This window comes from Strigops habroptila, chromosome 3, assembly GCF_004027225.2.
Source record: "Strigops habroptila isolate Jane chromosome 3, bStrHab1.2.pri, whole genome shotgun sequence".
Taxonomy (NCBI): Eukaryota; Metazoa; Chordata; class Aves; order Psittaciformes; family Psittacidae; genus Strigops; species Strigops habroptila.
The window spans coordinates 8,007,434-8,035,158 of NC_044279.2; the positions used below are offsets into that span (position 1 = coordinate 8,007,434).

A 27,725-nucleotide genomic window follows, 5' to 3' on the forward strand; every position below is an offset into this window, starting at 1 on the left:
GGGAGGGGGCGTGCCCGTGCGCGCGGCGGGGGCGCGCGGAGCGGCGCGGGCACGCGCGGAGGGCGCTGAGGCGCAGCATGAGGGCGCGCCCCCCGCCCCCGCGCCATGGAGGGGTTCACCGGCCGCGGGTACGGCACGGGCGGGCCCGACAACCGGCCGCTCTTCGGGGAGACCTCGGCCAGGGTAAGCGGCGGCGGGAGGCGGACCGGGACCGGCCGGGACAGACCGGGGCAGCGCCGGGACCCCCAGCACAGCGCCGGGACTGCCCGAGACAGCCTCGGGACCCCCAAACACGGCCCCGGGATAACCAAACACAGTCCCGGGACCCCCAATACAGCCCTGGGACCCCTCGACACAGCGCCAGGACCCCCCAAACACAGCGCCGGGTCCCCCAATACAGCCCTGGGACCCCCAATACAGCCCCGGGACCCCCAAACACAGCAGCGGGACCCCCAGTACAGCCCCGGGACAACCAAACATAGCGCCGGGACCCCCAATACAGCCCCAGGAACCCCAATACAGCAGCGGGACCCCCCGAGACAGACCAAGACCCTCTAACACAGCCCTGGGACCCCTCAGACACGGCCCCAGGACCCCCAGTACAGCCCCGGGACCCCCAACCACAGCCCTGGGACCCCCAACACAGCCCGGGAACCCCAAACACATGGACCCCAGTGGACATCCCTTTCCAAACCTCCCCCCCCCAGCCCTTGTGGGGAGCGGGGCCTCGGGGTGCAGAGAGCGCCAGGTGAGGGGGGCCCCCAGGAGGGGCTGGGGTCACCCCAGGCTGTGCCCCCCCAAACTGGGGCTGGGGGGCTGCAGCACCCTCAGCTGCGTCTACCTGGGTCTGTGGCCTTTGCTTTGCTGGGGTTGGGGATGGGATGGGAATGGAATGGGAGGGGGGTTGTGTTTGGACATTCCAAGTGCTTGGAACTGCTGCTAAAATGATAATGTTTAGTAAAAATATAAATATAGTGATTGCAGATGAATTTGGGGGTGAAACCGGGGTGGTGTGGGATGGGAGGAGGACAGGCAGCACCCCCGAAAGGATGAACGGAGCGCGGATGGCCCTGATGGGGAGCGCTGGTGGTGAGGGCGCCTCCACCGGAGCAGTGCCCTGCTCTGGGGATGTGTTGGTTGGTCCCTGATCAGGGGTTTTGGGCAGTTTCCAGGGATGGGGACTTCAGGCACCGGGATGTGCCACTGGAGCCGGGCAGTGGTCCCGGCGGGCAGACCCCAAACTCTCCATCCTAGGTCAGGCCTTTGATCCCTGACCCCTCTCTGTATCAGCTCACGAAGTAAGTTATAAACATGGGATGGGAATCCCAGATCCTGGGCTGGAACAGGGATTGTGTCCTGCATGTCATCCCCTCCTGTGGCTGGATTTGGAACCCATCGTATAGGCCCAGCGGTGGCCATACCCATGTCTGATGGACAAGAGGTGGTTTCATCCCGGAGTCCCTGGTGTTGGTTAGAGATGGATGGATGCTGGAGAGATCCAGAGCTGGAAATGTTCCATCTTGGGAATGGCAAAGCTAAACTTTGCTGTAAAACAGGAGCAGGTCTGCTGGGAGAAGCGTGTCTGCCCATGCCTGGGCTCTGCTTATGGGTCTGTGCAGGCGATGGCTGGTGCTGGCACACCGGGACCCTCTGCTTGGGCTGGGCATGAGGCCACGGGGATGGGCAAGGGCAGTGTGTGTGCCCCAGGCACCCAAATCAGGGCTCTTGCACCCTGGCCAGCGTTTGGAGATGGATGTAGGGATGGGATGCGTTCTTCTTGCCACCCTGTGTTCTCCTGTGTCTCCAGGCTGGTGGCTTTGGGGCTGTAGAGGGAGCTGGGCAGCAGCACTGGCCTCTTCGCCCTGCCATGGTGCGGCTGCTTTGCCCTCCCATGCCGGCTGCCTGGGGCTGAAGTGTCAGTGGGCACTGAGGAATACAGCCACTGGCTGCTTTGCCAAGCCTGGGATTTCAGGATCAGTGGCTCTAATCCCCGGATCCTGAAATACCTCCTTCTGCCGGTGGTGCGTTTGGGACAGTGTAGTGACTGCAGGTTTAAGCATGGGGAAGGGGATGCTCTGACCTGCAGGGACTGGCTCCCATGGGATCTGTACCCAATCCATCACCCGGTGATGTGAGATGAGGGGTTGCTGTGCTGGGGGGATGCTCTCTCCAAGACCGCATAAAATAGGCAGAGAGAAATGCTCTCTGGTCACCTGTGGGTCCAATTCCCTCATTTTCTCTTGTCAGACCAGCCTCTGTCCATGTAAAAAGGGTGAATTCTCCCCATATATTAAAATTGCCACCTTCCAAGTCTCTAGTTAATTAGGAGAGACCTAATCATAGCTGAGTTTCTGGATGGTGTATCCTGTCTGTAGGTGTGTGACAATGTGTCCATCCCTCTGAGCTTCTCTGTGGAGAGCTGGTTGTGACTGTGCTCCCTGGGTTAGCTGTACGGGATGCTGACCCACTGCTGCTCTGCAGCCAGTTCCTCGGCTTTCCTGCCCTTTCCTCTGCTCTTCAGACCCCATCTCCCCATGGCACAAAGGGAGAAGGGACCCAGCTGCTCACCTCCTGCCACCCAGTGTCCCTGGGGTGCTGAGCCAGAATGCAAGCTCTGATCCCCCTCCATAAAGCCACCTTGGTGGGCTCAGCCGGGTCTGCAGGGCAAGGGCAGAGCAAACCCGCTGTGCTCTGCTGATATCAGGGTTGCTTTTGGGGGTAAGGACCCCTCCACAGCCCATCTAGATATAGTGACATGGATTAGTGGTGGCCTTGGCACTCCTGGGGTGTTGGACTTGATGATCTCAAAGGTCTTTTCCAGCCTAGTTGATTGTATGACTGTATGAAAGTTAATGTATTTCAGTTTAGGTGGAGGAGCCCAGCTGAGCTGTCGTGACATGCTCCCATGGAGGTAGTGTGCTTGCATTTGCCTGGGTTTATTTCTCTTAGCTCATTTTTTGGGGTGGTGGGTACCTTGTACATGGCTCCATGGGGCTGCTGTGGCATTGCCAACACTGCCTATGGAGATACTGGGGAGGAAAAGGTGTTTGTGCCTGGCTGGTGAGGACCTTGGCGCAGGGGATGTTGGTGATGGAGGTGGGTCACTTCCCACTGCTGCAGACACCACCGTGCCCCCATGGCTTGGGGTCTCTGAGCTGTAGGAGCACAAATGGTCTGGTTTTATGCTGGGGATAAACAGAAGAGGTTTTAAAGAGTCTGCTGGTTGTGGTCCCTTCCTTTGGGGACAAACACGGCCAGGACACAGCATCTGCCTGTTACTGAACTGCAAGCTTGGGCACCTGAGCTCCACCAAGCCTTAGGTCAGTGCTGGTGGTTTACAAGAGCTCTCTGCCTCCTCTTTGCTCTCTGCTTTCTCCTCCTGCCATGTGGCACTTCTTCATGACCTGGGGCTTCTACAACTCTTCCTCCAAAATGCAGTGCTAGGAGGGAATATGGGTGCAAGCCCAGGAGGAAGGAAACCTGGGCTGCCCTGCCTGCTGGCTGGGGTGTCTTGGGCAAGATGCTTTCACTGCTTGAACTCTTTTTCTCCCTTTTCTTTAACCATACCCAACTAATAATATAACTAATGAGATAATCTCAGTATAATTATTGAAGTTCTGGGGTTTTATTCTCTGCACATCTTTCCTGCTGTAGGTGTTCTTCTAGTGTTTTATTTGGGGTGTTACACCGACTGCATGCAACCCAGTCTGACTTTATGTTTATGCTCAGAGCAGCACCATGAAGAAAGGGAGGAGGAGGTATCCCAGCAGGGGTGGGAATGTTCTCTTGCATTAAGTCATTTCTTACTTCAGTGAGTGCATCATTATGGAGTCCTGCCCTGAGCACTCACACAGCCTGGTGTCATGGCTGGTCCCTGTCCTGATGCCAACCAGGGCGGGATTGTGATGCTGACACTGAGGGATACCTCTTCCCAAAAGGTTGTCTCTTCCCAGCCAAGTATTTTATACTCATGGGGAACAGAAAGAAGTAGGGGAAAGTAGTAGATCTGTCCATCCTGGCAGGGCCCTCTGAGGTGTTTTCAGGTCTGGTATTAAGGGGGAATGTTTGGGGTGCAGGGAACACTGCACCTCCTTGCCACAGCCCACAAATTCCCACCTAAGACACTATGAAACTATTAATTCTGAGGCTAAAATAAGCTTTTTTGACAACCTCCATCTGTCCATTCCCACTTTTTAAGAAGGATTTGCAATCTATTATCTCTTGGGACGCAGCAAAGAAGCCAGTTGCCAGTGAGCAAACCTGCTGCATGAGGACTTGGTCCCTACAACTGAGCTCCATGGAGGCAGAGGGAGGGAACCCTACCTGCGTGGCAGAGCTGAGCAGGGAGCCTGGTGCTGCTGGGTTTCACATGGGTCCTGGCTGATGCCATGCTCTCAGTGTGGTTGGTTACCACTCTGTTCTATGTGGGGTTTTTTGACAAGTGTAACCATCCTCTCTTTTCTTCAGGACAGAATCATCAATCTAGTTGTTGGCGGCTTAACGTCCTTGCTGCTTGTTGTAAGTATCCCCCATCCTGTGTTTCGTGCCTTCCTTAGGAGACAGGCTAAAAACCAGAGTTCCTCCCCAAAATGGGTGGCGACACTTCACTGACCCAGCAGGCTGTAGTCTGGGGCCCAGGTCGTCCCTTTGAGGCACATCCGTGTTTTGAAACTCCTTGACAACAGGAGAAGCAGAGTACCTTTCTTCAAGCCTTGTCTCAAGATCCATCTGTACAATAAAAAGCCCCAAATCCATGGGCAGATTGTCCATCCCCAGCTGGACGTGAGGCTGGGTGAGATGACAAACTGCTTATGACCCAGCAGAATGTGTTTATTTCTCTTTACTTCCTTCTACTTCCCTCTATTTATGGTTTACAGAAGTTTTTCCAAAGCTTGTCACTCTGTCCTGAGCTCTGCTTTCCCCAAGCTTTAAAGACAAACCCAAGGCCATGGTGACTGGAGAGCACCAGTTCTGTGCTCCATGGTAGCAGTATTGTTTGAGAGCCAGGGTGCAGGGCTCTGGTAGGGAAAGCTGGGGTGCTGTGTGATGGAGAGCTTGGCTAAGGGATGCTCCTACACAGGCAGCGTGCACCCGCGTGCCTGCTGGCTTGCTGGGTGCTTGGAGGATGTGTTCCAGCAACAAGCCAGAGTAGCAAAGCAAAGCTTTCAGTGTTGTTTTCCTCCAGAATGTTGCATCTCCTTCCAGCTCTTCATGGGTGGGAGTTAAAGAGCAGGGAGGGATGCGCAGAGCTGGATGTGAGCGCTGTGGTACCCACCATCCTCACTGAGAGTCTTCATCTTTATTTTCCTCTACACAGGTCACTCTAATCAGTGCTTTTGTCTTCCCGCAACTACCTCCAAAGCCCGTGAATGTATTTCTTGCTTTCTGCATCTCCTTGTGTTGCATCTCTGCTGGCATACTTGTGAGTACCACCACGTTGGCTGTGCGAGCTTATGAGTTGGTGACTTGAGGATGAATCTGCATAAAATCTGCTCGATGTGGTGCCACCTTCTTTTTTACACTCTCCTAGAAAGCCTTCCTGCCTCCATAAAACAAGCTGGCAATGAAAGGGTGGTAACACTTTTCTATTGAGTGCAGAGTAAACATGTGGACTAAGCCAACTTCTGCAGAGCAGAGTGATGCAAGACTTGTCACCTCTGTGACAGTGCCATCTGTAGCTGCCAGTGGGGATGTGGAAGTAGGAAGCTGGGGAACACTGGGATGGCAACGCAGAGATGGATTGTGCTGCAGAAGACTCAGGGTGGAGCGAAACACTTGAACTCGAAGTGGTGGGGCCAGCCGGGCACTTGCAGAAGTCAGGCACAGGGCATGAGTTACAGTGGTGGGAAGCTACAGATGGTGGCATTTCATCGGGGTAGTAGCACAGGTTCCTCTACTCAGCACTTTCAGCATCCCAAGAGAGCTGGTCCCAAGCGTTGGCAAAGGAAACTGGCTGGCCAGAGTTCAGACAACAGTTTGGGTTGGAAGGGACCTTTGAAGACGTAGTCCATGGGCAGGGACATCAGTGGCTCCTTCCTCTGCTGTAGCTTTTCACACTTGGAGCACTCCTCTTCCCCCTGCTGTGACCTGGAAGAGTCACGGCCCTGGGCCCCTGCCCCTCATTGCTGGGTAAGCTGGGAAGTTGCTCTGTGGTGCCTGGTCAGTGCGTTTCTTGTTCATCCATGCCTCTGCCCAAGGTAAGACAGTGCAGTGCAAACCCTGTTTGTCCTTATCGACCAGGGTGTAGCCAGTTTTAAGTGTTTAAAAAAAACCCAATTTACCCAACAAAGCTGACAAGACAACCCATGTCTTCATAGCTAACCTGGCACCTTGGTTTTGCAAACAAAGCCTGTTTTGGGGAGAAACACCTTGCCAAATCTTTGTGTGCGTGTTCCACAAGCATGCTACGAAAACTTAATTTAATAGTTAAGAAAATTAGCTGGATTCTACACCTGATTTTCTCTAGTGAGGTGAAGCTGGGTTGTTTTAAAGGCAAAGAAAGGTCTAAAATTTGCCAGTTCCGTTACCACAGGTTGTTTCCTCAGGAGTAGCTGGCCTTTTAAAGTAATCCAGACTCCTCCTCTCTTCTAGATCTACTGGTATCGACAAGGAGACCTGGAACCTAAATTCAGGAACCTGATTTACTATATATTGTTTTCTATTGTCATGTTATGTATATGTGCCAACCTGTACTTCCATGAAGTGGGTAAATGACGGACATGGGGAAGCCCCAGCAGTGATGCTGCCGTGTCAGACCGCTTCCAGCTCAGCTCTCAGCTCTGCTCGAGACGTTGACGTGAGGACGATCAGCCTGAGAGGAAAGAAGTGGGTTGTGCAAGGATAAATCAGTACATGATTTTCATGTAAATGTATATGTAATGTCCCTCTTGGTGGGGAGAATTATTGCCGTAAGACGTGACATTCTGCTTTTTTTTGAAGAGCTCCTGTTGCGCTTGATGAACATTCCAGTTGTGCTGATGGTTCAGAATGGCACAAGCTTTTTCATTTTGGAAAAACAAAACCCCTGCATTTTTTTATTACTGTACAAACCAAACTGCAGCATTGCAAAGGATCTGTAGCAGTACAAATAAATGGGCATCTTACAGTTCCATAAGACAAATACTCTTTATTTCGCTGAAACTGAATATACGGTTATTTCTGTTCCCTAGGCAACCATTTGAAACTACAACTTTTTTTTTTTTTCACATTAACAAAACCACAGACTGAAAAAAACCAAAAAAAAAAAGACCCACTTTTGATTATGAAGAGCTAATTACAGAAATAATAAATAAAATAATTTATACATGAGTCTTTAGTTTCTATAGCTTTTTCTCTCGATCCCGAGCTAATAGGCTGCTGCTCAGCCTAGTGTCTGTTTCAAACCCTTGAATGCAGGAATTACTTGGCTTCCTTTGCCTTGGGGCCCTATGCCCAGCTTCTCACAGAGCTGTTTCTCCAAGACTTTGCCACCCTGACACCACCCTCCACCTACTAACTTGCTGCATAAATCACCTCTGGAGAGGTGGCTGGTAGTGTCGTGTAAACAGCGAGAGAGAGACCAATGTTCCAGCCTACTCACAACAATCTTCAAAGGAGGTACAAGCTTGTGGGGGAGGCTGGTGGGTCCCGGTAGCTTCCCTTTCTCACAGGCCTTCCCTTTTGATCGAGCTTGCTGTAGTGATGAAGGAAAAGAAAAAACAAAGATTTTCCATAAGTGATCTTTCTGAGCTCTGCCCGTTGCCAGCAACGGACTCCTCAGGAACAAGCAGACCTGGCAAGTCCCATGAGCTTCTGTATCTTCTTCCTAAGCCATGGTTGCACCGATGAGATGGGAATACAGAGCATTTCTTCATGATGCTGCCCATGCTCCCTGAAGTCTTTGATGGAATACATTTCCTCCTGAAATGTAACAGTCTCTTACTCCATGTATCACAAGAGTCAGTAAGTGCAGAAATCCTCACCCATTCTTCATGAAACATGTGCAAAAACTAATCCTTGCTGCGGCACTAAGAGGCTACAGTCCACGATCCTTGTGTCCGGTTTCCAGATGTGCAGTCTGAGCACATCAGTAACGTGTCAGATCCGAACTGACCACGTGGATGCTACCAGCGAGCACTGCAACAGAGGTTCTTTAGAACACTGAGACACCCTGGCTGAGACGCAGTACATGAGGCTTCAGCTGGCTGCTCTGTGACCCTTTACAAAGGAGGTAACCAGCCTGAGCAGAGAAAGTGCACTGTAGTCATTCCACACTGGAAGTTTCTGTTTTAAGGACACAGACTGACTCCTTTCTTTGGAAATGTGGCACAGGGTTGTAACTGATTTCACAATGCAAACATGGTCAATAGAAAATGGACACAATTTCTGCTTCTCAGTGACAGCTCACTAAATCTTCAACATCCTTTGAATCTTCTGAGTCAGGACTGCCCAATGATGAGCCAATAATATGTGACCCATCTCCGTGATGCTGCAGGATAGGATCTGTCAAGAGACACAGTACATCAGAACTATTTACTGTGCCATTATAACAAGATATAAAATACACGTAGGAGACAGAAAACGCCACCTGGAATTTTAAAGAACTTTAAGCAATGTTGCTCAAACTGGGCAGTTCTCAATTTCCAGTTTCAAGGTAAGATATGACTAACACAGATGCAACCAGTGTCACATTTGCACCCATGAGTGACTACTGTATCAGGCCTAATGCTGACCCTCTGATGGCTCTACAAGGAGATCCCTCCTCTGGAAAGGAGTATTTGTTAGGTGCAGCAGTGGGAGAATGTATCTGTGCTGCTTGCAAGCCTGAGATGACTCTTGGCCCTGGGAAGCATGGCGCAAGCTGAGTGCTGTGCAAACACCTCCTGAGAGCCCAGCCCCTCACCATGAGAGGCATCAAGTGCGCTTCTGACGCCTCTGGTTTTCTCTCAAATAAGAAATTTCATTCAAGCACCAGGCATGAAGAAATGCACACTAAAGAAAGAGTTACTTATTAGCCTATGTGTACTAATTCAAGGCTCAAGGGTGATGGAAACGGCTCAGCAGCAGATGAAGCAACTGCTGTTCCAATGCTTTTCCCCAAGGTTAAGTGGGGTTTTCTTCCACTTCTGCTGATACCAGCTGGGTAACCAACTTGCTTGGTTTCATAGCAATGACATGGAGAACTCCTTAAGAGAAAGCAAGGATCTAGAAAGTGGTGTTTACAGGAACTCTCAAGTGCCATTTATGAATCCTACCTCTGGCATCGACCATCTGAAAGGAACTGTCGTACCTGTTAGAGTTGTCAGGGGCAACACTGATTCGTTGTCTATATCATCCGTTGTCTGGATAAAACCATGGGAAGAAGGAACAATAAGCACAGCCTCGTCATCTATTGTAGGCTGATCAACTTGTTCTTCTATCGTTGGAGAACCCAGGTCCTGCACAACACAGAAGAACAGGATGCTCTTGGTAGCATTAACAGAAAAACCTGCCTTGCTCAGCCACACTCCAGAGTAAGCAATAGACTCCCTGGATGAATTCTATCTCATTAAATTGAAATGTCAGCACCTGAGCTAGTTTACTTCAGCATTTATAGGGCATGTTTCATCCTAGTGCAGGCATCTAAAACAAGATGAGAAGAATTCTAACTTGTGAGCAGCACGAGGGCAGCAGAGACTGCAAGGTGGTGATAAAATGTTCCCTTTTAAGTCAAATGTTCTGTGTACGAAGAGGAATAACTAAGCTTCTCCACTAATTGCTGCCTAGATGTTCTGAAATACTGAAGCATACCTTTAGAGTACTTACCAGCTCCACAAACACAATAGCTTTATCTGAAGTTAGTATTTAGTTTCACAACTTCTACACCTGTGTCAAGTTTTAACTACTGAACACGGAGCTCAAAAGACCCATTTTAATCGCTGTGCCTTGCCTGCCCCGTCACTTGCTGACTGCAGGTTGGCTCCAAACTTTTTTAGCTGAACTTCATGACATAGAAAAGTTGTCAACACACTGATTCTTTCCAGGTACAAGTTGTCAGTACCCTTTGGTCTCTTCCAGTCCTGTAATAACTGCTCCTGCTGCCTCTTCCTGGGCTCTTGTAGTACTGGAATGGCAATAATACACCTGGCTTACTCACTGCCACACCACACTCTGGCAGAATCCTGGTTCTGCAAATGCAGTGAAGACATCATAGATAGAACTGCCAGAATAAGCAGAGGTATTTGGATCCCAGTTTTTGTGTGTAACATGCTTAAGGTTTACGACTTTTAAGGTCCCTTCCAAGTCTAACCAATCTATAATTCTATGAATCACTGATATAGAACGCTAGCAGATGTTGCTGGCAGAATGGGAGGTACCTGGACTTACCACTCTCTTCACAGGGAGCAGGAAATGTCTGGGAGAGGTTACAGCCCTCTCTGTTCCAGAAAATCCTTCAGCTCTTCCCCCTTGTGGGGTTTCTTTTAGGAAAACTTGTTTTCCTACATAGTTTCACAGTATTTTTGCCGAGGCACCTGCCTGAAAACCCCTTCCCCAGTGCTGCTGAAGAGGAGCTGCCTACCTGCGCCGCAGCTCAGTGAACTCGACTTGGTCCCACGTGCACCCATTCATGCAAGGTGCTGTATGCCTGACCTGCAGAAGCAGCCTTCTGCAGAGCACACAGCAGGACCTGCCCGTGATAAGCAGTATGCTGCAAGGCTTGAAACTGGTAAGAGGAGGCGTGAAGAACTAAAGAAACCATTGTGGCAAATGGGCATCTTTCCCAGCCAGAAATAATAAAACCCTGCAGCATGACTGCCTGCTTCCCACCACCCACACCCACAGTGACAATACTGTCAAGGGCATAAAAATAACACTGACTGAAAGCAAGCAAAATGTAGGCATGTCTTTCTGGAGTAACTTTTCCCTCAGAGTTACTCACAGCCGGTTCACTGTTTCCTAGAATTTAAATACACATGTCAAACTTGAATCTGACTAGAAGTGTAAAGCAAATTAGAATTACAAACTCAGCTTGTTGTATTGTATAGAAAAAAAGTTTAGTCGCTCTTTATATTCTGCTTGCCAAAAGTGATTTCTACAAAGTTGAATTGGGAAGTAGGTTTATAGCAAAAGTTCGCTAATTCTACCTTGAGAGGCTGCAATTTTAAACTGAGAATAGAAAGCTGATGGGCTGTTGAGAATCTCATCACAACTATATCAACCAGGAGACAAGAAAGAGGAAAGTGGAACAATAATCCCCAGCTTTGGATGTATTCAGGATTCAAATGCTTCTGCAGTAGCAGACTGGTGAGAAGTACAAAGATCCTCCTCTTTGTAAAAGCATAATGGATATGCAGTGTCTATTAGAAACTTTCTCAAAGCAGCAGCCTAACAAAGCCAAAGCCTATCAACAATGGATTTTCAAGTCTGATAAAGCAGAATTACAGCAGCTGTAGAGCACTGTGGTTTAGAGAACACGATGGGGTATTTGAATCCAACTCATCTCTTCCCACAGTCTAACCTGCTCAAGCTTCTAAGGAAAGTATTTTCCAGCTACTAAAGAGAGTTATCTTCTTTGTAGCATCTCTATTTTCCTTGACTTACTCATTATCATAGTTCCAGCAACTGAAAGAGGGAGGAATTTAGTATAAACAATCCAAATACCTGAAATCAGTTGGACAAACTCATCTCAGGTGTTGGAGTGGAATAAAACTGAGGCCAGAGAAATAGCTTAAATGCTTCCAATTCCAATTTAACAGATATTTAACTGGAGTAGTATGTTTCATAGAAGTTCTTAAAAATGGAAACCGTGGTGCATCTCTGTGACTAGTTTCATAGAGCAAAACCTAAATACGCTACCTCACCTCCCTTGCTCAGCAGGCTATCTGCCTGTAAACTATACGGTGGACAATTAACAGCCTAGTTGAAAATAGCAGCATCAAATAGTAATCAGATGAAGGTGCCACTAATATTCCCACTCTCCACATCATCATATAAAAGTACTGAGTAGTGAAGCAACTCCACAGCTTGTGAGGTATTCCATGTTCCCGATGAAGTCAGATATAAGCTTTAGTGCCAAATTAAATGCCATCGCTTTCACACCCATAACACATTAATGAAGCTCAACGATAGAGGATCTGAACAAAACACTCACAGAACTATGAGGTACTTGAAATCATTGACAGATTTCATATAAAGAGCTTAATGTAAAGGTTGAAGATGCAATGCAATTATTATCCATGCAGAAAGAGGGAAAATATCAAGTATCATGTGCTCCCTTACCTCGGTAACGTAAGTGCTGGGTAAATCAGAGTGTGAATCCTCTTCCTGTTTCAGGCTGGCATCTGAAATCCCCTCCTCAGTTCTTACCATAACTCCATCCATCAGTTCACTACTATTCCTGCTGCTGAATTTGGAGGCCTCCTCTTCATTGTAGGCTGACTGTTGATCACTCAGCTTGGACTGATGGATATCATCCGGGAAGGTATTTGTTCCTAGGGTGTCGGGAGGATCTGTCAGATGAGCCGACTGAATGTCTGAATCCACTGTAAGTTCTGCCTGAGTGACAGAGGAGGAGATATCTTCGGCAGCAACGGTGCGGATTATGACACTCGGCGTGTGGCACTGCACTGTGACATTGTCACTTGTATTTAACAAATGCTCTGGCTGTAAGCAGTATTGGCAAAAGAGACACAAACAAAATCCACAAAGAAATCAGAGCCTTTCCTCCAAGTATCTTCAAATCTTACAGCAAATAAAAGCAAAAGGATTCAAAGAACTCAGTACTAAGTATAATTTAGAGTTTTTCATTTATACTTTGCCTAGAAAGGTTGAACCAGATGATCCTTGAGGTCCCTTCCAATCTGGTATTCTAGAATTCTATGATATATATAATAATATGTCACCCAGATCATATGCTGACCTTCCCTGGCCTTCAACGATGAAATCTGTAGACTGAATTTGGTGTCATCTGTTCTTTAAGTCACAAATAAAGGAAATAAATATGAAAGAGGCAACTGTTCAGGTGAGGATCACTGTAGATTCAAAAGATCAGAGTTTTTTCCCCCTGAATTTTACATCACTTTTGTTATTCAGTCTCCAGTTTGCTTCCCCTTCTCTCCAATAAAAAGTAATACTGTCATTACTGCACAAGTTTTGTGAACGCCAACATTTATTTGCGAGAGTAACTGGAAGCTGTAACAGGAACCTGTAGCGTTTTGTTTCACTGGGGAGCAAGCCACTAGATGGAGACACCCTGTTCAGCCACAGTAAGCACCAAGTTGCTCCCTAAGCTGTTTTGAAGCAACCTAAGTTGCTTTTTTAAAAGCAATACACAAAAAGACATTCTCACTCTTCAGTATCTGAAGTGAAGTTAACACTGTTCTGACTTAAGAACTGCTTTTTGAATTTCACACGCACACACAAAGTCCTGCATTATTCTGTTCCCCTCCCTGCACTGCCCAGGCTTTTCACTGCTCAAAATACATACCGATAAGGCGTGAACTATGATCTGTTCTGGGGACGCTGGAGCAGCAGCAGCTGTTAGGGTCATGGTAGGACTAGTCGTCAGTGTTAAAGGAAGGCCCTGGCTTGAGCTTGTCTGTAGTAAGTATGTACCTGGTGTTCCAGTCGGCTGGAGATGGAAAGACTACAGAAGACAACACAAGTTTAATACCCAAACACACTGCCTCCCTGGGCCATGCTCAGAGCATGTTTGCTTACATGAACTAGCTACCTGTAACTCTCCTGGAAAACAAACAAATCCAATCCCTACTGTTGTATGGCACTGAAAAGTAGAAACTCATCCACATGCTTCAGCTACCAAGACATGTATTTAAGGCTAAGACTGTATTACGCCGTACAACAGCAGGTAAGAAGGGAACAAATTCAACTTACTCTTAACACTGAGATGAAAGAGAAACAATGTTAAAAATTACAGTATAATACAACTGACAGAATCTTTACTTGCTGGGAGCTTCCTCTGGCTCTGTTACGTCAGAGTTCAAGAGAAAAACAAGTACACAGGAAAACTTCGTAGCAGTAAGGCATTATGATTTAAAGCATTTAACTGTACTTCACATTTGATTTCATAGCCCTAATGAATGACACTTAGAAGTGCATTTTGCTCTGAACTTTTAAGTTTTAGATCTTGTAACCTTCTCTTTCTACTTGAGAACTGGTTCTTCAAGAAATGCACAGTTCCTAAGAAGTAGCCTAAGAAGTAGCTGTGCTTAAAAGAAAAAAGCACAGTAACAAATATCAGTTCTGTTACTTACTGGAAGAATCTCAAAGGTCTGTAGCGTTCCGCTGTTTAGTGTTATTGTCTCAGAGTCAACAGTAGCAGCAGGGGAATCAGTTGAGGCTGCAAAATGAGGAATAGAAAGAAAGAAAAAGTATGTAAGCCAAAAGGTTTCAGCCTTGTGGAAAGCACAACGTACTATAATTGTTACGTAGCAGGGTACTGTTAATTCCAGTAAGAGGAAAAAGAAAACTGGCTGCAATCCTAATGACAAGGTTCTCTAATTGGTACCCAAGATACAATACTATTTAAAGAGGGCATTCTAAATCCAAAAGAGTAAGAGAAACAAGGTATGGTTTTAGCGTGCAGAGATAAAAGCAGACAAATAAAGTCATCTGTCGTGATCTAACTACTCTTGTAATGAGATTTATAAGAAGTTCTGGTGCAATGATATCCTTTGCATCATGTATTCCTTGTTTTAAACTGATGTCAGAGGTTTTTTTGTTTTTTTAAGCTTTTCTGCCCTCCACAGTATGTCTGCCACTGCTGAAACATCAGATGCGCCCCAAGATATCTGCCACCCTGTGTGTTACAATTGCAGTGTACAGAAGCCGTCAGTATCCTTACTACAAGTGTGTAATTATTTATGCAATTATCTCCATTAATTCTAAAAGTAACAAAAAGAAGCACTGAAAACAGTTTAGATATCAGATAGTTCAAGATTGTTGCATCCGAACATCTTGTACCCAAAGATTTATGATATATCAAAAAACCTATTCAGAACCATAATTATGGTTAAAAATCTCACAAGTTTTGGGATGCTGGAGGCAAAGTAATATTTTGCCTGGGATTAATTTAATACATATCCAAAAAAAAAAGGGCAAAAAAGGGCAAAAGACCTACATGACGACAGCAGTGCTGCAAGCACTGGAAATCCGTCCATCTCAGACTCTGTGGCTTCAAAATAGGATCATTTTGGTCTCATAAGAAAATAAAAGCTCCAATTTTGAAGCTTTTATTGTTATAGTGGCATGTTCAAGGTTTCCTGCTGCAGATTTCCTGGCACCTAGTAGCAGACAGCTGTAAAATGTGGCCTGTTACCTAGGCAGTTATGTTCATGAGGTTTACAGGAATTACCCCTTTGAAACTTTGAGCCTTCTATCAGATGCAGCTGAAAGCGGCTAACAGGTTCAGCTCTCATGGGACTGGCAAAGACACAATACAAAATTCACTTCGATTACACAAGCAGAAATTCTTCAGGAAAGCTGCCGGAAACGGGAAAAAGGCTTGTGAGGCAGATGGGGCCAACTGGCCACTAGAATAACCACTACAGGATTCAATTCTGAAAGGACTAAAGGTTACAAAACACCAGCACATCTTGCCTGCTCATCAAAACCCAACAGCTTTGGCCAAGCTGGGTTGAAAGTCTGAGACCACTGATGTATTAAGATAAGTGAAAAGTTCTCGGCTTGGTGTTGTGGGTCACTCTAATCAAAAAATAAACCAGATAAGATGAAACTGGCACTTAGTAAGTAGATTTCGGGAGGCTAATGTAATGAAATTATAAAGAGAAATTACTTTATCAAATGCCTATCCAGTCACTGTCTGAAGAATCAATTCTTAACCTGATTGACTAATTTTGCAATCAGCAAGACTGAAGCACTAAGTTTTCCTAATGACAAACAATGCAAACAGCATACAATGGAGACCACATGCTGCACATGGGGTGACTCAACTGGAGTGACTAGAGTCATTAAGTAAGATTAGTTACAAAAGCAAGCAATAAGCACTACAACCAAAATAGACCTGGTAATACACGTTTGATAAGGAGCAAAGTTCATCCTTAAAAGCACAGGAGGCACCAACTTACAACACAATAAAGTGGTCAGAGCAGATTATCAGCTGAACATTAGTGTGACTCAGCAGCTAACACCTTCCAGAGTGTTTGTGCCCAGAAATAACTCCATAATGAAGAGAAGGACTAGGAAAAAACCATTATATGTCTTCCCTTGAGTGTCCTTCATCAGAACTTAGGGACAGCAGTGTCTGTATTTTACAAAAGGAGATCTTGTACATGATATTCATTGTTCTGGACAAGAGCTACCAGAAGAAACTTAAGGAATAAACATACATCCTGCATCTTCATTAAGAGGCTTGTGTACTGAAGCCTTTTCAAAGAACAGGTCATATGGCAAGCTCCTGTGTGCATGTACACAGATAGCCAGCTACAGCCCTATGTCCAGGTGCTCCAATTGCAGCTTCTTGGTCCTACTGTCACAGGAACACCTCCACTTGCCTAACAAAGTTAGAAACAGGCAAATGGAATCCAGAAATCCTTAATCTGAAGTTATGGCAAGACCAAAGCGGACTTAACAGAATTCTTTATGACATGCCCACACCTCCTTCACCATCTTAACATAAGAAAGTTGTAAGTTTCATTAGAGGACAGAGGTGTTAGTTTCAGCTACTTACAGACATGGGTAATCTGGACTGGAATCTGCAAAGCTGCCATAGGGCTCGGTGCGTTGCCTGCGTTCTCCTCTAAGCGAGCCACTCGAATCTGCACGTGCTGCACCCCCGAACTGGGATTGGTGTTTGGTAATCCACTTCCAGGTTTGTTCTCCGAAAGCTGGTGCCCTGGGTTGTTTTTTTGGTTCTCATGGAGCTGTTTAAGACCCTTTATAAGCACTGAGAGAAAGAATACTCATGCTAAAGCATGCTGAAGAGGCACACTTGAAATGCTGCATGTGAGATTTATCCACAATGAAACAAGTAACCAAAATCATAGAATGGTTTGGGTTGGAAAGGACCTTAAGATCATCCAGTTCCAACCCCCTGCCATGGACAGGGACATCTCATACTAGACCATGCCACCAAAGGCTCTGTCCAACCTGGCCTTGAATTTGGAACCTTACAGAGGTACATGAACTAGAAATTTAGTACATGCATAAACCATATTTACAGTCAACTACTGGAGTGAACTTGATTTTCTCAAGGAACCTAAACATTTTAGGATGCTTGGGGAAAAAATGAAAAGCTCCTAAAATTTTGGAGCTCTCCAAAAGCATGGATGGTATATCCCCAAGCTACAATCGAGTGTCACTAGTTGTGTAATGCTGCTACCAGAAAGAAACCCTCCGATCTTACAAAACATGGAAGCGGATTTGCTCAAGAGGTGTCACTGATAATAGGGAGCAAGAGAGAATTAATATCACAGTGGTTAACCTACATCTCTTCATCTGTACATGAAGTGGCCCACTGCTACAATAAACCCACCCACCTTTCTTGCCTGTGATCACTTCGGACCCACTGAGGGACCAGCTGACATATACAAAGGCAGAGGCCTCTGTTTTTCTAGCATTCAATACAGCAAACTGCTTCAACATCTCCCACTCTTGACAGCATGACATTTTGTCTGGGAAAAGAGAGTGGAGCCTGTTGATTCAGTGGCATATTTATGTTATTATTTGGTGCAACAACTGCCTATTAACATATGGTAAGCGTAACAGGGCTATCCTCTCAATTGCAGCCCTGAGGCATGACTAATATATAACCACAGCAATGACCACAGAAAAAGTGTCCATTAAATTAAACCTTTCATTATAACCTGATTAATCCCTCTGATTTTTTTTCCTCTCCCCAAGTCAGAGAAAAGAAGGACTGAAGGTCATGGAGACTGAAACCCCCTTTGGCCAGGCACTAGTTTCTCCAACAAAGAATGAGAAAATGCTGTGAAAGGTGTGTATTCCCAATTCCTCCCCTCCTCCTTGCTGCATAGCTCGTAATAGATCTACTTTCTGCCTACTGCTAAGGTCCAGCACTTCACACAGATTACATTTTAACATTTTAAAGGTAACAGATCTAACCTGAGGTGATACTGTTAGGCTGCAGATACATATCCTCTTCCACCTGAAGAGGTCACTGCCCTCCATACCAAAGATCATCATCATCATCTGAGATCTGCCAGCTGAGCTGCTTATACACATGCTCTCACTTTAGCCCAAGTGAGGTAAGGTGGTATAGAACTAAAGAGTAGATTTTACATCAGCTTGGTTTGTTTCAACTGAAACACTTAAGGACTGCTTGTAGGAGCAATCCAGCCAGCAGATCCAAGGGGCCAGTAACTTCCAGCAAAGGAGCAATGTGCTCTTTGGCCAGCAAAGCTGTAAGTAGACAACAAAATGCAGCCTTATTCCTTTGCCATTTGTGAAAGGAGCTTTCAGAAGAGAAGTGTGCAAGTAGTACATTACCAGGGAATGAAACATCTTTGTGGTTTGCAATCTGTCTTTTAATGGTCCACCATTTACTCCGAAGCCACTGTGGTGAGCGGACACTACTCCATCCTTCAGCTAGTAAATCCCAATTGATGTCATTTTCATCAGAAACTTCAAGTTCCGCTATCCTGGCAGGATACAGAAAATATTTACCTGTTAGAAACTACCCTCCAGCCTGGAAGGGGTGTTGCAGATCTCTGGTCTTGTCACACGTAACAGCAGCAAAATGGCATGCTAGTGAATAGTCCAACAGAGCTCATGAATCGACACAGGCTTCCAAGGCTCCACGCTGCCAGAGGTCAAGCAGAATCATAAACAACAGAAGATGGACTAGACCTGTTAGATGATCCAGTCTATCTCCTCGCCATGCAGGATTATTCTCCCTATTTACATCGACATTAGGACTTTGATCAGATTATTGTGAAGCATTCCAAATGATGGTCTTTGCATCTTTTCTCTTTGGAAAGCCATTCCCCAAACACATTTCCAAGGCAGGAAACGCTTCCTGAGATTCACTCTGAACTTTTAACTTAATTAATTTCATGTTATGATTATTTACTTCTGTTTTCTCCTACAAAACACTCATCCATCCTTAACATAGATTTTTGCCTCCTCTCAGGTGCTTCTTAGCCAAAGTAGATGAAGTTAACTACAGTATAGAACAGTTCCTCATAAGTTAATCTCATCGAGCTCTCCAGGTAAGGGACAGTCTTCACGTAATTTTGGCAGATGTTATGCACACACTGGATTCTACCAGAATCTGTTTGAATACTACACCTATCTTTGGGCTGCCTCCATCTCATCTGTATGTGAAGCATATGAACGAGAGATGAATAGTGAGAGAGGAAAAGATTTTTATGGAAGTTAGGAAAAGTTCTCTTCACAAACCGAGCAATAGCACTCAACACTTCCTGACTTACAAAAAAAAGGAGGAAAAAGAAACAAGCTACCAAAACCAACCCTGCAGGATGAGTTAAGGATACCTGGGCAGACCAAACCAGATACCATGTGTACATAAATACTAAGAATTATAATCAGCACATTCTGAAATGTGGAATCAGGTTCCTCATTTGAAGTTCATGTCAAACAACCTCAGTAAATTAGTGGATATTGCTTTGTAAATAATGCTTAGATTCCCTGGATGCCTTGGCTTTTTATTCCCACCCAAAACTATCAACCCATAAAAATCCACTGGCTAAAAAGCCCGAGTTAAAGGCATTCAAAATGGGAGGAGGACTGGAGAGAGCAAAAGATTTCCAAGTTGCTTTCAGGTTGCCAGTTTAAACATAGTCAAAGATGTTGATATTCAATTAGTGTTTGGTGGCCTACATGAAATTAATTTGCAGTCTCAGTTTAGTTCTTTGTAGACATGATGTCCACATCACAGAAACCACCACCACATTTGCCCCTTGCTGCTCATCTCAGCAGAGAGGCCAAGGACTGAACGGGCAGGGAGACTGAACTACCCTCCAGTTAAGGGTTAAAGCGCACTGGTGGGGCAACGTGTGGGAAGCTTGCACGGTTGCTGCCTGTGCTGTACCTTTTCTGTGGAATAAAGAAGACTTCAGTCTCCAGGGTTTTCAATCTGACACCTTTCACGAACACTAACATTCACTAAAAAAACAAAAAACAAAAAATACGTTCAATAATAAATCTCTGGGAACTGTAAACACAGCAGTGATTTTTGGTGGGTTCTAGAGCTTTTAGTGTCTAAGAAACCAGCAAAACGGACCCCAATGGAATCCTGCTAGCATCATGTATTACAAACCTTTAAAAGGAACTGAAATAACAAACCTCAAGATGAGATTTATTTCATCTTCCTTGGTCCACTCAGTGCCCCCACTTTGTTTCCAGTTGAGATAGTTGAGCCATTTAGATCGGCATTGCTTTTCAGAGCGCGTCCCGACCCGTTCTGCCACAGCAGCCCACGATACACCTTGTGTGACAATGTCACCTGGCTCTGTGCTTGTTAGCTCGTGCACTACTTCTGCTAGTCTTTTTTCTTCCTTCTCTGTCCACTTTCCTGAAAGAGAAAAGCAGCAGATGCTTTGTTCTGATCCACAACATATCAACAGACATTTATGTTCAGTGCCTAACACCTTATTCCAGATACAAACATTGACTTGTGACGAAAATGTAACTGTTCTTACTTACTAACAATATATATCAATTCTTCGTTAGCAAACGCATAATTCCACTGTTTTGCTGCCAAGTTCCTTTCTCTTCTTCTCACAGATGAATGAAGCCACAAACAACTTAGCAAGATACTGACCAAAGCAAACTGGTCCAAGTTACGTGAATTGTGTTAGTTTAAATTATTACATGAAATACATAATTACATGAGGTCTGGCTAAATTTTCCTTCCATTTGAATATATACACTACAAAATAAACAGTAATTTACTCCTAAAGTGCATTTGTTTCTTAATTGACACCAAATATACAGTGTATATTTATAATCATCAAACACAAGGGCAATTGCTTTCTAATCCACCTCAATAACATATGCTCCAGTGGCACAAAGATAGGATGGATAATGGATTGCAAAAATAAACTGAGTGTTCTGATCTTTAAGAAGTGAAACTGAAGAAACCTATAGCAAACATGTTCTATAGATGTCCCCAGATTTCACACTGGAAGTTCCTCAGTTCAGAGTGACACATGTCTGAGAACACCAGTGACAAAGGCAAAGGTGACAAGTTTTAACTAGAGGATCCATCACTGACACCAGCATTTACCTCACCTGTGTTGCAGGTATCCTTCATCAGTCTACATCGATCTTTTACAGACGAAGCACTTCTCCCCAGGGCAGCTCCTATTGTGGCCCAATCGTTTCCATGCTTTACTCTCAGCCTAAACAGAAACACGCTCGTTAGCCCTCTATCCAGTTATGAGATTACCAAGGTATCAAATACACTTAATAAAAAGACACTCTAATAAAAACCTGATAAATGTTAAGTTTACGGGCTTAGAGACAGAATGGGGGGTCACTCTGATACTACAGTATTAATGTTTTCTATCATCACTGCTAATTTTTATGTCTTTCAAGAAGCCTTTTGGGCCAGCTAAGCCACGGGATACTCATAAAATGCTTAATATCTGTCTTGCAGGAATGTTCTGAGGTTTAATTACAATCTGAATGTTTAGATAAACAGTCAACATCCATTCCACACAAGTTCCTCAAGGATTTTCAGGTGGAAAGGAGATCACTTGAGAAACCTAAATAATGCCTGATGAAAATCCAGTCATCCTACAATTTAAATGAAGTAGAACACTGCATAATCATGTTCATAATTTTAACTGTTATTTTCCTCCCGCAGATAACAACAGGTTGCTTAACATGATGAGCCATGATTACTTCTGACACATCTGGAACTGCTGGCAGCTTGCAAATGACAAACAAACTAAACTGATCCAAACATCTCCATCAATGCAATGAAATACATTCCCTTCCTGCCTTCATTCCAATGTGGTTTCTTCAAACAGCTCAACCCTGGAAAGCGGCAAGAGCAGATGAAGCCTGCAGCCCCTCCTTGATCTATCAGGTTCAGAGTCAAAATCAAAGAGCCTTATTGATTATGTATCTAACACTTCACAGGGCAGATCCTACCCTTGACTTGCCACTTTCTTTAGAAATAACCTTTGCATTTCCCTTTCTCCTCTGATTAATTCAGTGACTGCTATTTTCTGATAGAGTTGGAGCAGTCAAATCTACTTGTAAATTAACCACTTTTCAGTGATTTCATGTAACATAACCTGCAGAAACTGCTCAAGCTACTAAATATAAACAAGGTATATAAATAAGGTAGCTTGACCTTGATAATAAAAAAGACTTACTCTTTAAGCTTTTCAATTTCCTCAGGAGTATACCTAAACAACAGGTAAATAAAAAGACATGATTTTAAACATAAAGCATACAGCAGAAACAGTTTTGTTTTGCTACACATAGTACACATTTAGTTACACGAGATTAAGGAATTTCAGCTGTAAGAAACAATCTGACTGAAAGAACATGAAGAACAAATGTCATTTTCCACATTAGTGCATTTCTCAGGTGATCTGCTCTAACATTCCTCTCATTTGCCAGCAAAATTCCTCATTCTTGGTGATCCTACTACCAAGAATGGAATCAGAATTCTGTGTATTAGTGTCTCAAATAAACAGCTGTTTTTTAACCCCTCCTGTCTCAGTTCACAATCACCCTACAGCTGACTGTCCACTAAGCACTGAGATTGTGTTTTTCATTTTCAACTACCTTTAAAAACTAAATTCTAACGTCCTCTTCAGCACTTCTGAATGGTGCCATACCCACTGATACCCACTGCTTTACAGGTGGGCAAACTAGGGGTACAGGGAGGAAGATCAACTAGCTCAAGGTCACAGTTCTAGAAAGAAACTACATCTCAGCAGATCTGCGCTTGTGTCAAAGTCTTCTAATCATATCAGAATCCTCTCTACATCTTTTAAGTTGTGAATCCCATCAATTTAACACAATTATTGTCAAGGTTGATCTACCAGAATTCAGCAGAGTTGACCTGTGCTTAAGAAGAGCTGGGTCTGTTTGGCTACAGTCTCGTGTGTCACATATAACATGTCAAACATTGAATACATGACCCTCCTCATACCAATAAAACCATGCAGCATTAGAGGTTTTCATACTTTCCAACATGATTTCTGTCATCATACATGCGAAGAACTCTTCTATAGACAGCAAAGAGAGGCCGATTGAGACCCCAAGCTATTGTCCTGTAGAAATCTTTTCTTTCATCTTTTGACATCTCAAATATAATTTCAGTGGCATCTTTTATTCCACGGGCCTAGAAGAAAGCATTTAAAAAAACAAAGAGAAAACCACAAACAAAACACCTTAGAGAAAGTTTCCTAGAAATCAAGAAGCAGAACACTTCAGAAGTGATGCACATACTATGATGCAACTTTCTATGTATCACAAATACTACAGGCCAAAAGCTAAACTGAGTATGAACTAGCTACCTCAAGTACAAACCCTTGAACACAAGGTTTGGGGTTTTATTCATTGCAACAGAGGCCACATAGACACAGATGCTCTGACTTTAATCCACATTTAAAACGTGTATTTTAAGGTCAAAACCTGCATCATCATTTAGAAAATCATGGAAAATATACTGTGGTGGAATTAGCCTGGGGTCATAAAAAGGAAGGTTATCAAATGGCGCTATATCCCTTTATTACTTATAATTTTAGGTATTCCTTATCTGAAAGGAATTGTTTTTCAACTAAACTGCTTTTCTTGTTCTGATGGAAACTCAAAGTAAGTTTGATAAGCATAGAGGAGGTAAGTATAAAAGGAGAGCTTTAGTTCAACTTCAGCTTCAACTAAAAATCACTGAATTTCATTTATTCAGAGCAAGAAAGCAGATAAATGGGAAAATAATGAACAAAATGAGCTATCAGTAACTCTAACAAGTTATTTAGCTAGCTTAAAAAAAAGTCTCTAGATTAAAAAACCAGTATTACTTATGAATGACTTTGTGGCAGCAATTCTAATACACGTGTAGGTAGGCACACTTTCTACAAGTAATACTGAGGTTTTTATACCAATGAAGACTAAATTCAGGGCTTTTTTTGATCACAAATGAATGATGGTGAACCTGTAACACCCAGGCTATATATTTTCAGCTTTAAGGACTCAGCTCAACTATTCTCAGCTGTAAGCCTAACACAAATATGACTTATGGGCAATTATCACTGTCAGCATGTTGACTGCAGGCCTATTTTTACACTGAACTCTGTCACTGATATATTAAGCAGATCCAGACATTCTATTAGTGTAGTAAACAAATACAGATATGGCATCAGAGAAGTCTAGAAGTTGTATTCAATGCTTTGTAAGGAAAATTATCTCTGCTCCTAGCACTGTATTTTTCCTCTGTCTCCACCAAAGGTTTTGTGAGTGATGTATATTCAGAGAGAGAGATTAAGCCACTTGAGCATCCTGACATGAAATTCTAAAATGGGCCATATTCAGAACACAAATTAAAAGCAATGTTATACTCACTGGTCTTAAATCCTGTGTATGGATACAATTTTCTTATGTATTTCAAATGGGTAATGACCATTTCTATTACAAATGAAATTTGTACTACTAATGGGTAGTAACCATTTCTACTACTACATTTCATTTGTAGTAGAAATGGATCAGAATCACTAATTGCATATTCTGGGAAGTCCTAAAGAAAGCTGGTTTCCAGCAGGAGCTGCATCACCATGCCAACTAGCAGATAACATACTCTAACACATACCTTTAAATAACGCTCAATGTTACTCATCAAAATATCAATTTCTTCCTTGGACCACATCCCTTGCTTCCACTTATGGCCTGAAAGTAGAAATGACCAACTAATTACTGAAGTGAAAGCAAAACAGCAAGGACAGAAATATCAGAAGATATGACCCTCATTACTGCAATTAACAAAGAAAAGAGTAATTTTAGCTACTTAAACTAACTAGAATTAATTTTAAACAGATGCTATTTCAGAACTGATAAACAATCCCTAGTAACTGTCAACTAACGTTTAAATGTGAGTCAGACCACTCTTCAAAAACATGCACTTTTGACAAGACAGAACATCAATTCCTCTATGTGCTGTGAAGTCACATTTTCAGTCTCTCTCTTCAGTCACAAGTAGAAAGTTTCTGTCTTTAAACTGACACCTGTAATTTCCATGCACTCAAATGAATCCAGAAGCTGGGATTTAAATTTGTGACTCATAATATTACTTGAGGAATTAGCAACAGCATGGGGTTCTTATATGCCTTGCCACTTCCCAGCATGTCTGTAGTGCTACGTACTGTGAGTGCTTTACATGGAGATAAATGCTCTACCTAGTTTATTTTGACAAGCTGGTCCCTATCTGTCTCATTTTTATTTTGCATTGGGTATAACACCAGTGGTCACAGTTAAGATAAAGAATCATTGTAAGTGTTTCATCTCTGCCTATGCCCTTAGTAACTGCAATGCCAGCTAAGCTCTCAAAGCAAACCCGATGGACTTTGTTATTCAGAGAGAAATTTTCAAACCTGAGGTCTAGCAATAAAACATTAAAACATTCCTACCCTAAATTTATATACAGATTTCTCTTTTTTCCCCTCATACCATACTTAATATTAATGATCACTTATAATTAAGATTATACTGGTGACCCAGTTTACATACTGGTGTGTGCTGGCTACCTGCCCATCGCTGCTCAGAAAAATCAGGGTACTTCCTTCTCAGCCTGCTAATTACCAGAGCTGAGAGGCAGAACCCATCAAGAGCCTGTTTACTCAAATCCAATTATAATGGAAAGTCAAGGCATTATTACTAATTCCCTTGGAAGTGATGAGAGAAAACTCTTCCCTGTGTGCCTGATGGCTTCAATCTCTTCTTCCAAAGCTACAGGGACAGAACAATAATCTACTGCTGTTGCCAATTCACACATCCATCCAAGCACTTGAACTGATGCAAAGGGATACTACTAGTCTTTCCATGGAATAACCTGTAATACCCAGCTATCTTAGGAAAGGGTATATATTTTGCACTTCATGTGTTTGCACATGCATTGCAAAGGTTATTATAACCTGGCCACAGATCTTGAAAGAAAACATTATCAGGTGGAGATTGCTGTAAAATGATGAGCTCAGGCAACACACGTCAAACTCCCAGCCATTTTAAAGAGAGATGCACACTAGGATTCCTCCACAGCTGTGACAAAACGTGGAGACCCCAAGAACAGTTCAGCTAGTATGGATTCTCAAATGTTTTTCTGGGTGTATTTTACTGGAAATGTCTTCCTTAAATTATTAATCTCTTAATTAAAAATCACCATATGTAGTGCCCTCGTTAATTCACAACTAAATGCCACTTGTGATATACAGTCAGTTGATATGCCTGTGAAACAGCTAAAAATGCAGTTTCTAATATATTTAACAAGACACATATCAAACCCAAGGCCACCATGTCACATGAAAACAGTCATTTATTTCTCTGACAAATCACTAGAACATACTCCTCCAGTCACAGCTGAGAATGTACTGCTCCCAACCAAAGTCCTTTCCCACTGGCTACTAAAAAGATCATAATCCCTGTGCTTCTTCTCACCCTAGAGCACAGGAACTGGAGCAACATCATTTCTCACTACTTCCACCCAGCTGCCTCAGTGCTGTGATGCAAAGCAATCTCTTTGCTGCCTCATCTCTGCCTCAGCCCTTGGACTGAACACTGAATAGCTCTGAAGCTCTATAAATGTAATAGAGAAGGACAGAGAAAACAGGGAGAAATTATTTATTGGCTGTTATAAGCAACTGTTGGTGCACACTTGGGATCAGAGACTGGTCACTGACAGAGCTGCTTGGCTCCCTTTCTCTGAAGTTTCCATATCCAACACCTAGGTTCCCTGTGCCTCACACTCATTTTTTCATTGCCTCAGCAGGACACACGGCTCTCTGGAGTTGAACTCACTGGGTAAAAGACCATTTGCTTCTATGAGAGAAAAACATTTCTTTTTTTCCTAAAGTTTTTTAATAAAAAAGGGAGTTGCTTTGGACTGACTGAAAAGGTTTAAATCTTTTTTCCCCTAGAAAGAGGTAAAATCAGGTTAAGAAAAATAGTAGAGACTGAGGAATCTGGAGCGACAACATGTCTTCATTTGACACTAAGTTGTTTCTCTAAGTTTAGAAAGGCATTTCCCTTGGGGGAAAGAAAAAAAAAAGCTCTAAAGTTCAGCAACTATCACATGATTGCACAGATACATATTTAAAAGGGAGGAATGCCAATGGGTTGGCAGTTTTAGGAGTAGCAGTGATTATTTCAGGAGATCCTGTCTGCATGATCCCTCTATTTCTGAAGCAACTCCATGCCAGAAACTGTTTAATATGAATCAGAACACATAGCCCAACTATTAAACCCTCCTTGAGGGAAGATGTATTAACCTGAGCACAGATTTTTTGCCTGGTGTACCCCCCTCTGACTGCAGCTTCCTATCTCCTAACCAGGCAGAAGTGCCAACAGAGCAACCACAACTGTCTGCCCCAACTTGCCAACACATGTTATAGAATGAATCACAGAATCACAGACTACTTTGGATTGGAAAGGACCTTAAAGCTCATCCAGTTCCAACCCCCTGCCACGGCAGGGACACCTTCCACTAGAGCAGGTTGCTCCAAGCCCCTGTGTCCAACCTGGCCTTGAACACTGCCAGGGATGGGGCAGCCACAGCTTCTCTGGGCACCCTGTGCCAG

General features: G+C 44.0%; 2 protein-coding genes across 3 annotated transcripts in view; one reads left to right on the forward strand and one right to left on the reverse strand.

Moving 5' to 3' along the window:
* On the forward strand, positions 1-7,120 carry TMEM243 (transmembrane protein 243). The gene is made up of 4 exons (XM_030479218.1): positions 1-183; positions 4,468-4,518; positions 5,318-5,422; positions 6,592-7,120. Exons 1-4 carry the CDS (start codon positions 106-108, stop codon positions 6,712-6,714), a joined length of 357 nt encoding a protein of 118 aa, XP_030335078.1. The 5' UTR covers positions 1-105; the 3' UTR covers positions 6,715-7,120.
* DMTF1 (cyclin D binding myb like transcription factor 1) overlaps positions 7,107-27,725 on the reverse strand; it is a 30,231-nt gene continuing 9,612 nt past the window's right edge. For both annotated transcript variants that reach the window (XM_030479215.1, XM_030479216.1), the window contains 12 exons: positions 24,749-24,825; positions 23,127-23,284; positions 22,305-22,337; positions 21,211-21,320; positions 20,263-20,491; positions 18,445-18,596; positions 16,667-16,882; positions 14,232-14,317; positions 13,445-13,603; positions 12,238-12,621; positions 9,269-9,416; positions 7,107-8,481 (listed from right to left, as the gene is read on the reverse strand). In XM_030479215.1, the coding sequence (XP_030335075.1) occupies positions 8,372-8,481; positions 9,269-9,416; positions 12,238-12,621; positions 13,445-13,603; positions 14,232-14,317; positions 16,667-16,882; positions 18,445-18,596; positions 20,263-20,491; positions 21,211-21,320; positions 22,305-22,337; positions 23,127-23,284; positions 24,749-24,825 (1,862 nt within the window). In that variant the 3' untranslated portion in view covers positions 7,107-8,371. The remainder of the gene's footprint in view (positions 8,482-9,268; positions 9,417-12,237; positions 12,622-13,444; positions 13,604-14,231; positions 14,318-16,666; positions 16,883-18,444; positions 18,597-20,262; positions 20,492-21,210; positions 21,321-22,304; positions 22,338-23,126; positions 23,285-24,748; positions 24,826-27,725) is intronic.